The sequence below is a fragment of the Nelumbo lutea genome, chromosome 8 (genome assembly GCF_056320005.1).
Source record: "Nelumbo lutea isolate HS-2025 chromosome 8, American lotus-T2T, whole genome shotgun sequence".
In the NCBI taxonomy this organism is placed as follows: domain Eukaryota; kingdom Viridiplantae; phylum Streptophyta; class Magnoliopsida; order Proteales; family Nelumbonaceae; genus Nelumbo; species Nelumbo lutea.
The window spans coordinates 27,246,394-27,260,276 of record NC_142691.1 but is presented as its reverse complement, the minus strand read 5'-3'; the positions used below and the strand labels follow the sequence as shown (position 1 = coordinate 27,260,276).

The window sequence follows — 13,883 nt, the reverse complement described above, 5'->3', positions numbered from 1 at the left end:
AAAAATAAACAATTAAAACTGAGAAGCATACCATGCCCTAGATACATAATACAATGGTCCATCAAAACTCCTTCCAGCAAGTGCAGCCTCTGCAAGTTCCTTCATGGATGCTCTTCGATCCCTGTAGTTATCAGCACTGACCATAGAGTGTGCCCCATCCAGAAGGCAATTGATGCAGTTGTCTTTATTGCTCAGTGCTGGGCCCCCATTATACTAGATTCAAAAACATACATAAAGATAATCAGAAAAAGAATGGTTGGAAGAAAATAATGTAAAACAAAACAAAGCAGCTTCAGAAGAGGGGGCCAAAAGATTGAAAAGTTCAGTAACTGATACAATTAATCAATGCGGAAAATACATAGTTATAGTACAATCAACTGCATGCACCTAGCTTCAGGTAAGATGTAGGCCTTCCTTAGTTGATTGCTATTAGAAAGATACTGCCTTAAGTATCTCTGTAAATAAATACCTGCCATGTGAGGAAGTGGAGGACAAAAACCACTAATACCTACAAGAGTAAGTTATTAAAGAATTGTAGGTCCCAAGGTATGTACATATACAATCATGACAATCAACTGTAATAAAAAAAAAAAAAAGAGAAACCTTAATATCTTATGGAGGTTAAGTCAAGGTTCAAAATGTCGGCACAATACAACCAATACAGGCCATATTGTATTGGTTTTTCATGGGACCAACATATGACACTGTGGGAATAGCCCAGTTTAGATGCCATTACACCAATCTTGGTCTGTACTGGCCATGTTGACCGTGTACCAGGGGTGATCCTAGGCCGGGTTGGACCAGGCCCAGCACCTGTGCATAGTTTACAAGGTGCCAAGACAAGGCTATACAACAGGGGAGTGCCTTGTTGCCTAGTCACCTAGACAATGGATTTTTTTAAGTAAAATCATATATCCAAGGGTAGTTCCCTAGGTTCCATAACCATCTTTCCTTAATAATTATCCACAATTTTCATAAGAGATAAAGAGAAGTATAAATTTCGCTTTAAGCCTAGAAAATCAACATTTTACGAGAAGAAAAAGAAGTTGAACCCCTACTTTTGTTATAGGAAAAGAAGAAAAGAAAAGGTGGAAGAAGAAAATGTGTTGATTAGACAAAATTTTGAGTTATTCCCTTGCTTGGTTCAGGTTTTGAAATCTTTGAGGGTCCAATCAAGGATCAAGATTTCAATATGATACGCCCCGTATCGGGTGTATTGTTATGTATCTATGGGGTCCCAATACACATGTTTACAGGTGTTTTTAGGAACCCAAATTTTTAAATAATATATATGAATATATTCAAAATGAAATTGAAAACCAAAGAAATAAAAAAATAGGGGGAGTATCGTTATACACAGAGGAGTATCAATACTTTGAACCATGGGTTATACAGCAGTTAGCAATGTTTGTGTTGATTAAACCCTAATAAATAAGAAAATAATAAAAAGTAATTAGTATATAAACACATAAAATGAATATTCTAGTTTAATAATGTCTATTTTATAATTGTTAGGTCAAAAAATTAAGAATATAAAGGTATTTTATACCTGACCTATGCAATTGACCAAATATGAATAGTCCACTTACAAAAATGGTTTCAATTCATGACATGTGACAATGCAAATGGCTCCCCATAGTGGAAACCTGGGATTGAATCCTGCCTGCACCTGGATGAGGAAGGCAGTTGGAGTGATGAAGGAGGAGAAAAACTTCGTGGAGGCCAATCGATGGAGAAAGTATCTCAAGGTGGAGGCGAAGAACTTTCTGTTGGAAGAACTAAGAATCAAAGGGCAGATTAGCTTGAAAATCAGGGAAGCAAAGCTGACTACGGTGCTGTTGGTAGGACTGAATGTGGTAGAGTGATTCATAGATTTTGTAGTCGCAGCGAGTGCAAAAGGAAAGGACAGATGCTGGAAAGAATTCCTAACAGAGGTCGGTAGGAGGTATGTGGTGGAATGCAGGAAAAAGAAAGAAGTAGGAACACAATTATAGAAGTAATTTCATTGAGGGTAGCACAATGGGTAAAAACAATGAATCTCTTTGAGGATGTTTCAATAGAGACCATCATGTATAATTGGCAGGAGATAGCTGTCTCGGCTCCCAGTAGCCTGAATGTCTTTCCGACGTGGATCCCTCCGGTGGAAGGCTTTATCAAACTCAACTTTGATGGGAGCAGTGAAGGAAACCCAGGGCCATTCGGGTTTGGTGGTGTGTTCAGAACAGAGGCAGGTTCAGTTATAGCTCTTTTTTTTTGACCAATTGGAGTTGGAGACTCTTTGAGAGCATAGATTCAGGCCCTCCTGGAGGGGGTAAAAAGGGCTAAAGAGTTGAATATAAATAAGTTGATTATTGAAGGTGATTCGCAAGTGGTAACTGGTTGGATAGAGAAGGCAAACAATGGGTTAGGAGTTTACATTAATGAAAAAAGGCATTTCAAGTGACTAACCCAAGGAATGGATGTGAGTGTCTGGTGGGTTAAAAGATGTGCTAATTCATTTGCAAATACTTTGGACAAACAGGGGGTGGGAGGAAATCATTTGTTTTGGGCTACTATGTAATCTTATTGTTGGGGGGTGGTAAGAGGGTTTACCTCCCCCCACCTTTGTATTTTAATTTTTTTATAATTTAATGAAAGTTTCCTGTTACTGATCAAAAAAAAAAAAAAGAGAAACCAGACATAGTGTTGATACAGGAAACCAAGTTGGCAGAATTGGATAGAAGGTGGGTCAGAAGTGTATGGAGATCAAGAAGATTTTTGAGATGATTCTATTCAGTGTCCCCCAATTCCTACAGAAAGGCCCTTACAGACGTGGCTATGGAAGTTTCATAAAGCAGATTTTTGATTAAGTAATGAGGGGAATCCAAGTCCTTCAAGTGAGGAGTATTTAGGGACAAGGAGGGAAGAGTTATTGCTCTTTTTTTGTGTCCAATTGATGAAGGCGGCTCTTTGAGAGCTGAAATAATGGCTGTGTTGGAAGGAGTGCAAAAGGCCAAGGAATTGCATAACCACAAATTGGTTATTGATGTAGATTCCAAAATGGTTATAAATCAGTTGCAATAAGAGGAGGATGTAGGTTGGTGGGGCTGCATCTATGAGAAAAGGAGGATTAGAACATTGTTACAAGACATGGAAGTCATCCTACAATGCATGAAAAGAGATGCTAATTCATTTTCCAACAGGAAAACAGAAACTATCCAGAAATAACAAGATATACAAACTAATTAAACATTAGTACCTTCAAGAGTAACTTGTTCCAAGCATTAGTGGACAACCGCTTCATGGCACCAACTTTTGAGACAGGAACTCCTCCATGCAAGCACTGAATGGAGGTGTTATCAAGCACACTGCAATAGATTACAAATTAAGAAATGAAGCCTTTTCTTAATAATTTCAGAACTCTATTCATCATAGGAAAGCATACTACAGTAAAAACAATATTTCTTTTCACACATTGCAGTTCCTCTTTTTTCTTTTTGAAGCATATAAAATTGGGGTGCAACAAGAGAACTTCCCAGGAGGTCACCCATCCTAGTACTACTCTCACCCAAGCACGCTTAACTTCGGAGTTCTGATGGGATCTGGTGCATTAGTGCTGGTATGATCACACCCACATTGCAATTCCTCTTGGACCTCTGCATTATGAAAAGTTATTATTTTTAAAAGTTATTACTATGATTGGTATTCCTTGATAACCTGTAAGCTCATCTGTTCTTAGCAATATTAACATTATTAACAGCCCATAGCTATCCTTCAATGACCCAACACCTTCTAAGAAACCCTCAGATCACCAATTGTCTCTATAGGATCCATGAGTGAAAGCTTACCTTGTACATTATTAACAGTCTCTACTTCCTACCCCTTTGTGCAGTGGATCCTCTTGCCTAATAGAATAAGAATAGAGAAGAGTGGTGTTCTTGGGGGAAACTCACAGCACAAGATGGGCAATCAAGAGAGAGAAACAGTGTTCTTGGATGGAGCTATAGCATCCCTAGTTCACAGAATTTCTTGATAGGGCACAGTATACAGAAAGGTGACCGTGAATGAAAATTGCAAGCAGAGAAGAGAAGAGATATGAGACAGTGAAGAAGGAAAATATAAAAGGTACATTCTTAATCTAATTCAGTTTTTCAAGAGTAACAAGAAAATGGTGTTCATTCTGGATGGAAGATCTCAGAAGGGTGGGTTCAACTCTCCTCCCTGCTGCAGGTGCTAGAATTCTGTAATAGAAACACAAACCAAAGAAATGAGTGCAGTGGGAATCACAGCAGAAGATAAGAAATAATGGTGAAACCAATGGATATAGTTTCAGATACACTAGTGTTCCTGTGATGTTGATAGAAGTGGCAACCCTGAATGGAAAGATACTTTGGTTGTGATGACCAAGCAAGAAGTGAACAACTCGAGTTAAATGGAAGAACTTATCGAGGAGAATTGAATATCAAGGAGGTGATAAGCTTGAAGTTTAAACCTTCCAAGGATGGGAGCGCTCTAATTTTTATAAAGGCCATTACCCAATGTTGGTCCCAGCTATCTGAGGTCTTGGGACAGGTGGACTTGATACAGTCTCGGACTGCATGGTTGAATCAAGCACAGAATCTGTTGTACTTGTACATGACTTACTAGTTATCTCACATGGCCATGAAAAGCAAGAAGAACACCACAGGCAGTAATAAACATCTATCACTATCTTCCTCAAGGGCAGCTGAAGTGAAAGGCAACCAGGGAACTTCATAGCTACAGTGGAAGCCATTCTCCAATTAAAACTTAATCAGCAATGAAAAACCAAGTTATCACTAGTACAGGTACGAAAAGAAAAGAAGAGAATGACAAATGGAAATAAGGATTCAGGTTGAGTAAGTTACGGTAAAAGGGATGAAAAAAGTATAAATGGCAATTCAAGTATGGGCAGAACAAGGTCGGAAAATGAGAAAAGGGATATGGCACTCAATGCAAAAGAAACAGTAGCTATCTTTTTAATGAAGAACTCATGGACAATGATGACGAAAATGCAGATGATGGTATAAATGAGACTAATAGTGCGAAAGGGGTCTCTGGGTCACAGGAAGGAATATCTGTTGAGAACCCAACAAGGGAAATTATCCACAGCATAGAGCCGTAGGCCAGTAAAGGCAGGGTGTCCACATGAGGGAAGAGAGACTCCATTCAGTGCAGGACAAAGAAATGGAGATCCCATTCAGTGCTCCTAGAACTCTCTCGATAAGCAACAGACATAGTGCAGTACAGGAGGATAAAAAATAGCCAGACCAGCTCCAAAGAGTTCAAAGTTCTAATAAAAACAAACAAAAAAGAAAGAGCAGAGATACCAACATAAAAAGGAAATCAAGTGTTACCAAATCCTGCTTCTTCATCCAGCTAATTGAAGTTTGGCAATCCCTTTCCACCTCCACATTTTTAAATTCTTAAATTTTCATCAATTCCAAACCTTGAAGACCTTCAGTTCTGCTCTTTGACAACTACCAAAACCAATAGGCCCAGAAAAGCTTAGCAAGATACATCCATTATGATCTCTGAGCACACTTCCAATACCTGAATTACCTGGGTTTCCAAGGCTGCAGCCATCAAAATTCAGTTTTGAGTTTATCTACTGCTGGAGCACACCAATTGACCTCCCTCTTTGCTTTACTTACCTGAAAGTCAACCACAGATTTCCATTCCTTTGACAAATCATTTAGGGACACACCTTTGAAATCATCACACCAAGGCCCAGTGGGCAGCTCTGATCATAGTTAGTTCAATCAGCTCCTCCACACTGCTTTCCTTGTCCTCAAAAATTCCGGTCTTCCTTTCTTGCCATATACTCCATAGCACAGAGCTTCTAACACATTGGCACAAAATCTTATCTCTTTGTGCAGCAATTCACCCAGTTTGTACTAAACAGATCTTTGATTTCTGATGGAGGCATCCAGATATGCCCCAAAGGAGAGAGAAAAAAAAAATGGGTGTGCTAAACAGCTCTTTGATTCTGATAGGGTTGCTGGTCATGTTACAGAAGAAGAGCTGGTTTGAGGGAGCTCACCTTCCTGAAATGGACGGAGAGAGAGAGAGAGAGAGGAAGAGAAGAGAAGAGGAGAGACGAGAGAAACTCAGAACTATTTCATTCATGCCACTCAATTGATTGCTACAGATATTTATAACTGCCGATAGTGGCTTGTAACAACCCAATCGTGGCCTGTAACAACCCAACAAACTCTGCTCAGATCTCTGGACGTGGACGGCGCGTGTAAACAAATCTCAGAGGAGGTGCTGCTCGCCTGAGTTGTGGGGTGTGCTGACCTGGCTCCGAAGTGTCCTGGGCCTGGGCCTGGCTATCCATAACTGGGCCTGCTTCCGGGCCGGTCCTAACATCCCCTTCCCCATCAAGAACGACCTTGTCCTCAAGGTTGGTGGTGGGGAACTGCTTCTGTAACTGGTCAAAATCTTCCCAAGTAGCATCCTCCTGTGGCAGCCCCTTCCAAACGACCAAGATTTGTTTGTGAACCTTGCTGCCCTTCTTCACCCAATGGATGTCCTTAACATGCTGTGGTTGAAACACTATTTCTCCGGCCTCCGTGAACAGCGGAAGTGTGGGACTGGCAACATCGAGGAAGATAGGCAAGGCTTCAGGAGGCTAACATGGAATATGGGGTGCAACTGGCACTCTGCAGGGAGGTTCAGTCGGTAGGCAACAGCCCCAATGTGTGGCCCAAAGTACCGGGGAGATAATTTCTGGGTCGACCTTCCTGCTAGGGATGCCTGCCTGTATGGTTGGAGTTTCAAGTATACCCAATCCCCAACTGAAAACACCAATCCTCGGTGCTTCCTATCATAAGCTATCTTCATACGCTGCTGGGCCTGCTGAAGATGGAACTTGAGGGTCTTAAGTATCTGGTCCCTTGCTGAAAGCTGGCTTTCAACTCAGCAACTGATGTTGTCCCCTTTTCATACGGTAGGATAGATGGAGGGTCACACCCATAGAGCACTTTGAAGGGGGTGGTTCCTGCTGATAGCTGGAATGTAGTGTTATACCAGAACTCGGCCCACGGTAACCATTGAGCCCACTGTTTGGGCTTATCTCCCACAAAACACCGCAAATAGGTCTCCAAACATCGGTTGGCTACCTCCGACTGCTCGTCCGTCTGTGGATGATAACTGGTCGAGTGAAGTAGGTGCACCCCTTGAGCGGTGAAGTAAGCTTGCCACAAAGAACTCATAAAGATGGAATCCCGGTCTGTCAAGATGGAGAGGAGAGTTCCGTGGAGTCTGGCCACCTCCCGAATGTAAGCTTGAGCCACAGTGGACGCTGAATAAGGTCTGGAGAGGGCAATGAAGTGTACATACTTACTCAGCCTATCCACAACCACCAGCACTACCGACTTCCCTTGAGAGGTGGGGAGCCCGATTATGAAGTCCATAGTGACTTCTTCCCGAACTCTTTCCGGTATGGGTAGGGGTGGCAATAGTCCTGTCAATGCCTGTATGTTATACTTTTGCTGTTGGCAAGTAGCACATCTCGCTACATACTCCTGCACCATGCGCTTCATGCCTTTCCAATAATAGTGCGCCAAACGTTTATAGGTACGAAGAGCCCCTGAATGTCCTCCTTGTGCTGAGTTATGAAAGTCATAGTAACTCCTGGTGATGGTTGGATATGTCAGAAATCACCATTCTCCCTCTGTAAAGGAGAACATCACCTTTCACAGTGTACCTATCGGTGAGAGCTGGTTCCTTAAGAATTTGGGCCCGAATTTGGGCTAGGTGAGTGTCATCGTGGGCTTCCTGCCTTAACTGGTCCATCAGGGTATAAGTTGGTTGTGACACCGCAATGATGTGAAGGTCTTCCACCCATGAGAGTGCGTCAGCAACAGCATTAGAAGGTCCCAGGTTGTACTCAATGCTAAAGTCGTAGCCCAGTAACTTGTAGGCCCACCTTTGCTGGTCAGGGCCCAGAATTCTTTGCTCCAGCAGATGCTTGATGCTGTGGTGGTCTGTGCGCACAATGAATCTTCAGCCCAGGAGGAATGCCCTCCACTTCTGCACTGACAATGTGATTGCCATGAGTTCTTTCTGATATGTGGACTTGGCTTGGGCCTGGGGAGAGAGGGCCTGGATGTAGAAGGCCAATGGTCGGCCCTACTGCATTAAGACTGCACCTACCCCTTTGCCTGAGGCATCCGCTTCAACCACAAATTCTAATATGAAATCGAGGAAGAGCCAACGTTGGAGGTGTGGTCAACAGCCTTCTTAAGTAACTAGAAGGCTTCATCAGCTTTCTGATTCCGCTCAAATGCATGCTTCTTCAGTAGGCCGGTAAGTGGTGCCGCCAGGACTCCATAATCTTTAATGAAGCGGCGATAGTACCTAGTAAGCCCAAGGAACCCCTTGAGGACCCGTGGGGAGTTGGGCCTAGCCCATGCAACCATGCAAGCAATCTTCTCTGGGTCTGTATGCACCCGGCCATCGGAGATGAATGCCCTAAATAGTTAATCTGGGTCTACCTAAAGGAGCACTTGGAAGGTTTCGCAAGTAGCTGATGGCGGCATAGTAAGCTTAATGTACACTGCAAATGGTCCAAGTGAGCGGCCCAGTTTGGGGTGTAAACAAGAATATCATCAAAGAATACAAGCACAAATACCCGTAGATAAGGCTTAAAAATCTCATTCATGAGCCTTTGAAATGTCGATGGTGCATTAGTTAAACCAAAGGGCATCATTAGGAATTCGAAATGCCCATGCGGTGTCTGGAATGTCGTTTAATGTATGTCATCCGAGTGCACTCGAATCTGGTGGTAACCCGATCGCAGATCCAGCTTGGAGAAATATTTGGCCTTGCCTAGCTCATCAAATAGCTCTTCAATATGAGGGATTGAATACCGATCTTTGACAGTGATATTGTTCAAAGCTCTGTAATCAACACAAAATCTCCAGCTTCCATCCTTCTTTTTTGCCAAAATGACAGGGGATGAAAATGGGCTGCTACTGGGCCGGACAAAGCCCTTTTTTTATGAATGATAATAAATTTATTAATTCAGAAGCAGACTTAGAGTGAGTTCATACAACATCCCAGGGAGAGGTGCGAGTTGCAGCCCCTCCTTGAATCTTACAAGTAAACTAGGAAAGAAAAGCAAGAATCACAACTGAGCCCAAAACAATTCTTCCCTATTTACCCCTTGCTTAGCTAACACATCTAACAAAGTATTTGTTGATCTCCCCACCCACTGTACAGTGACCAACATATTCCTTGTCAACCAACTAAATTTCTTCATTTCATTCTTGTAACGCCACATAGCCTCTTCAGGCTTTTTCAACCAACCCAACACCACTTTAAAATCCCCCTCGATTGTTAGGTGTTGTACCCCCAGCTGGTTTGCAAATTGCACCCCTGTACAGCAGCTAAAAATTCTGCCCTGATGGAGTCCCCAATTCCCAAGGGACCTGAGTAGAGCAACAAAATCTCTCCCTTCTCATTTCTCAAAGCACCCCCCATTCTAGATAATCCCGGATTACCCATGCTACTTCCATCAAAGTTCAACTTCAGTGAGCCTTTGGATGGAGGAGACCAGCTTGTAATTGATTTGTCCTTTAGAGATGAACACCTCGCTACTGCTAACCAATTTCTCCAAAGGTCATTAAAGGAGAATTGATGAAAGATTTCCAAGGTATTTCCCTATTTAACACACAGTCTTTCAATTCCTAACTGCTCCTTTCCTTTTCTTGAAAAATTCTAATATTCCTTTCTTCCCAAAGAGTCCAAATCAAGGCAGCACGAGCACATAATTCTCCCTATTGTTGTAGGCCAATAAAAGGTAGAATGGTTGAAGAGCATGTTAACTTTTGTTGGTAGACTCCAACTACTCCCAAACAACGAAAGTAGCCAAGCCCAAAGGTCTGCAGAAAAGGGACAAGATATTAATAGGTGGTAACAATCCTCACTGTGAGCTCTACAAAGGATACACCAATTAGGAGAAATACAGAGGAAAGGTCTTCTCTTTTGTAGGTTATCTAGACTGTTTACTTTCCCATGGAATACTTCCCAACAAAACGCCATAATTTTTTAGGGAACTGGCCTGCACCAAATTTCTTTTGACAAAAAGGGTTGGTGAGTAGAAAGTTGAGAGATGGACTTGAAGAAAGAAGCACAAGTGAAGGTTCCATTAGGTCTAGGAGTCCATACCCTCTTATCTGGCTTGGAGGGATCCAAACAAACCTGATTAAGACAACCAAGCAAAACAAAAAGAGATTCAATTTCATCATCCCTAAGTCCTCTACGAAACCCAAAATCCCAAGTAGGATCTAAGGGTGTTCCCAATGGTGAGACAAATTTTGAGACCACCACTTTTTTTACAAAGAAATATAAAATAGCAAAGGTAACAGATCCTTTAAAGGTGTGTCTCCCACCCAAATATCCTCCCAAAAATGAACAGTGCTGCCATAACAAACTTCATACCTGATAAAATTGAGGAATTGAGGAAGGGTGTTGTGAATGGCCTTCCAAGGTGCTGCTAGGTTAGCTTGCCTTGATACACCAGTATCCCATCCATTCTTTGACCTCCCATGAATGCTTCCCACCACCTCATGCCACAATCTCTCTCTTTCCAATGGCCATCACCACAACCATTTCCCTAACAGAGCTTGATTTTTTCTAGTTACCCTCCCAAGTCCCAAACCCCCCTCTTCTTTACTTCTGCACACAATTTCCCAATTAACCAAGTGATCCTTTTTTTCTTTTCTCGACTCCCATAAGAAATCTCTCATCAACTTCTCCAGTTTCCTAGCTTCCCTAACTGGTATCCTAAAATTAGACAAAAAATAGGTAGGTAAGTTAGCCAAGTTAACTCTTATTAGGGTAATTCTCCCTCCTAAAGAGACATAATTCCTCTTCCATGAGGCAAATCTCTTCTCAAACTTTTCTATCACTAGGGTCCAAAATCTACTCTCCCTAAGATTTTCCCCTAAAGGAAGCCCTAAATATGGCATAGGCCAAGCAGAGGTGGAACACTCAAGACACTCCGCAATAGCCTTGACCTCCCCTACCTCCAAATTTATACCCGCTATGCAGATCCTTTCCATCTTTGCCCGTTGGTAATGGGGGTAACAATAGGATCTGACGTTGGCAAGTGAAGCTCCCGGTTGTATGGGAATCTTATGATCATGGGCTCGTGGGGCGGGAAGGGTAATGGGCTCTTGGAAGATGTCAACATAAGTTTGGAGTAACAGTTGAAGTTGTTGTGTTTGTTTCGGGCTGAAGTTCTCAGTTTCAAAAGAAACAGTCGTGGGCCCAAGTGGCATTGAGCCCATATTCATTAGTAATGGGGTGGCATCGTACTAGCATTGTTTGAATGTAGCAAACAAATCTTCTGTTGTTATGGACTGACTCTTAACCCCTTTCAAGGTATAGGTGCAACCCTCTTGTGAAAATTGCATGGTCAACTCGGCCCAGTTACAAACCACAGGGCCCAAAAGCCGCAACCATTGTATTCCTAGGACCACGTCCGCTCCGGAAAATTCTAAGGGGTGCAAGTCTACCCTGAAAGTATACCCTTGAAACTTGAGTTCGACTGACTTGCATTTCCCATCACAGGTAATTCATTGGTCGTTGGCCACATTGACTGCAAACATCAAGACTGCCTCAATCATCAGTCCTAGTTGTCGGGCTAACCCGGAGGTTATAAAATTTAAGGAACTCCAATTGTCAATCAAGATGGACACCTTCCTTCCTGAGATCTAGCCGTGAAACCGCATTGTTCAGGGGACCTGATATCCGGATAAAGCCTTTAAGGAAATAACACAGTATTCAACTTCGGGAACCACCTCCATCTGTTGAACCTCAGTGTCTTCGAGGGGTGGGTCAAGGCCACCTTCTCCATCAACTTGCAGAAGGTAGACATGTTGGGCCTTACATTTATGCCCTGCAACAAAATTTTCGTCGCAATTATAGGACAAGCCTTTTTCTCTTCGGGCCTGCATCTCTGTCAACGATAGCTTCCGGTAGGGTAAGGTCAGTGAGCCAATTTTCTGGGTAGGCAAAATGGGCTTGGTAGTGGTGATCACTGCATTGGTAGGGGTTGGATGTAAGGGGCCCGGATTGCGCTCAATTTTCAGGTAGGGATTCCTCTGTAATGGGCCCGTTGGAGGCCCTGTAAACCTTCCCAATTTCTTGAGCCGATCCAGCCTTTCTTCTTGTAATTTGGCTACACTGGTTGCATGGTATTTACTTCAATTCTGATATCATCCCTCAATCCCCCTATGAAACAACCCACCAGAGCAGCCTCCGACCAACCATGAACTCTCGTGGTCAACTGCTCAAACTCGTTTTGGTATTCCCTTACCGTTCCTGTTTGCCTTACTCTAGAGAGGAACTCATTGAAGTTCTAATAGCCAAAGGGTCTGAACCTCACTCGTAGAGCCTCAGTGAGATCCAACCAGGTGGTTTGGGGATGGGTCTTCCGGTACCACTAGTACCACATAATTGCTTCGCCATCCACGTGAAAGGCGGCAATGGGAACTCTTTGCTCAGTAGGGGTCTAATGAAATTCAAAATACCTCTCAGCCCGGTATATCCAGGGAACAGGGTCATCACCCGAATACAGAGGGATGTCGATCTTGGCGGCCTTAACAGGGAAGACTCCACCTCGCCGGCTTCCACTGCTACTACTAGATCCCTTGACCTCTGAAGCTCTGGGTGCCGCTGACAGTCGTTCGCACTGACCAACCAATGTTGAGAGTGTTTCCTTGATGTCTCTCAACTCGTTGGTGGTCTGCCGCACTTCCCCTTCGATCCGGTCAATCCTCTCCTCAGTCGTCGCCGTTCTAGTCGTCAGCATGGAAGCTAGGCTCTGATACCAACTGATAGGGTTGTTGGTCGTGTTACAGAAGAAGAGCTGGTTCGAGGGATCTCACCCTCCTAAAACGGACGAGAGAGAGAGAGAGGAGGAGAAGAGAAGAGGAGAGACGAGAGACGAGAGACGAGAGACGAGAGAAACTCAGAACTATTTCATTCATGCCACTCAATTGATTGCTACAAATATTTATAATTGTCAATAGTAGCTTGTAACAACCCAATCGTGACCTATAACAACCGAACAAACTCTGCTCAGATCTCTGGACGTGGACGACGTGTGTAAACAAATCTCAGAGGAGGTGTTGCTCGCCTGAGTCATGGGGTGTGCTGACCTGAGTCCGAAGTTTCTTGGGCTTGGGCGTGGCTCTCCATAACTGGGCCTGCTTCTGGGCCAGTCCTAACAGATTCTGTAGATCCATCTCTTCCGTCTCAATCCACTAATGAAGTCCCTGAAATCAGAGGCATTAAGGTTTTGTTTGATGTTCTTGTCAGTAATTCTCCTAGTCATGCTTTTGCATATTAGTCTCAATCCCAACCAAATACTTCATACACTGTGTCTACAACTACTCTAAATGTGGGAGAGGAGGAATGAGAGATAGGGAATGGCTATGGAGCAAGGTACAAAATCACTATTTTGAGCTTATTAAAAGTGAGCATGATCTAAAATGTAAACATATTTACTAATATTTTCATGACATTTCCATTTTCATGCATAATGACGCAAAATATTACTGGAATCAACATATTCCCCAGTGAAATCTACCAGTGCCATGTTGAGTGCACAAGATGGTAGTATAACATAAGCAGGCAACAACACCATAGATACATGAGTAGCAAGTTCACTTACTTCTGTGATAGGAAACGATGATGTGGCCAACAAAAACCATTCATCTGACATGGAACCCACTAGATTGACCCAACATTCAATGTCACATTCCATATCGGTCCTTCTTTACCATTGACAATGCATGATAGTTCTATTAATTATAACATGAAAAGCCCATCCCAAATCAGGGAAAAAAAAGCACAAGAGATAGCATATT

At 43.0% G+C, this 13,883-nt stretch overlaps 1 protein-coding gene and 1 non-coding gene across 10 annotated transcripts in view; both read right to left on the bottom strand.

Annotated features, from left to right (window-relative positions):
• UBP26 (ubiquitin-specific protease 26) overlaps positions 1–13,883 on the bottom strand; it is a 64,646-nt gene that overhangs the window by 30,280 nt on the left and 20,483 nt on the right. For all 9 annotated transcript variants that reach the window (XM_088958231.1, XM_088958232.1, XM_088958226.1 and 6 more), the window contains exons 6-7: positions 3,239–3,347; positions 32–213 (exon numbers count right to left, since the gene is read on the bottom strand). In XM_088958231.1, coding sequence (XP_088814357.1) covers positions 32–213; positions 3,239–3,347 — 291 coding nt within the window. The remainder of the gene's footprint in view (positions 1–31; positions 214–3,238; positions 3,348–13,883) is intronic.
• LOC148843577 (5S ribosomal RNA) lies at positions 3,494–3,612 on the bottom strand. Its single transcript, XR_016104005.1, has one exon. It is a non-coding gene; the product is annotated as a 5S ribosomal RNA (ribosomal RNA).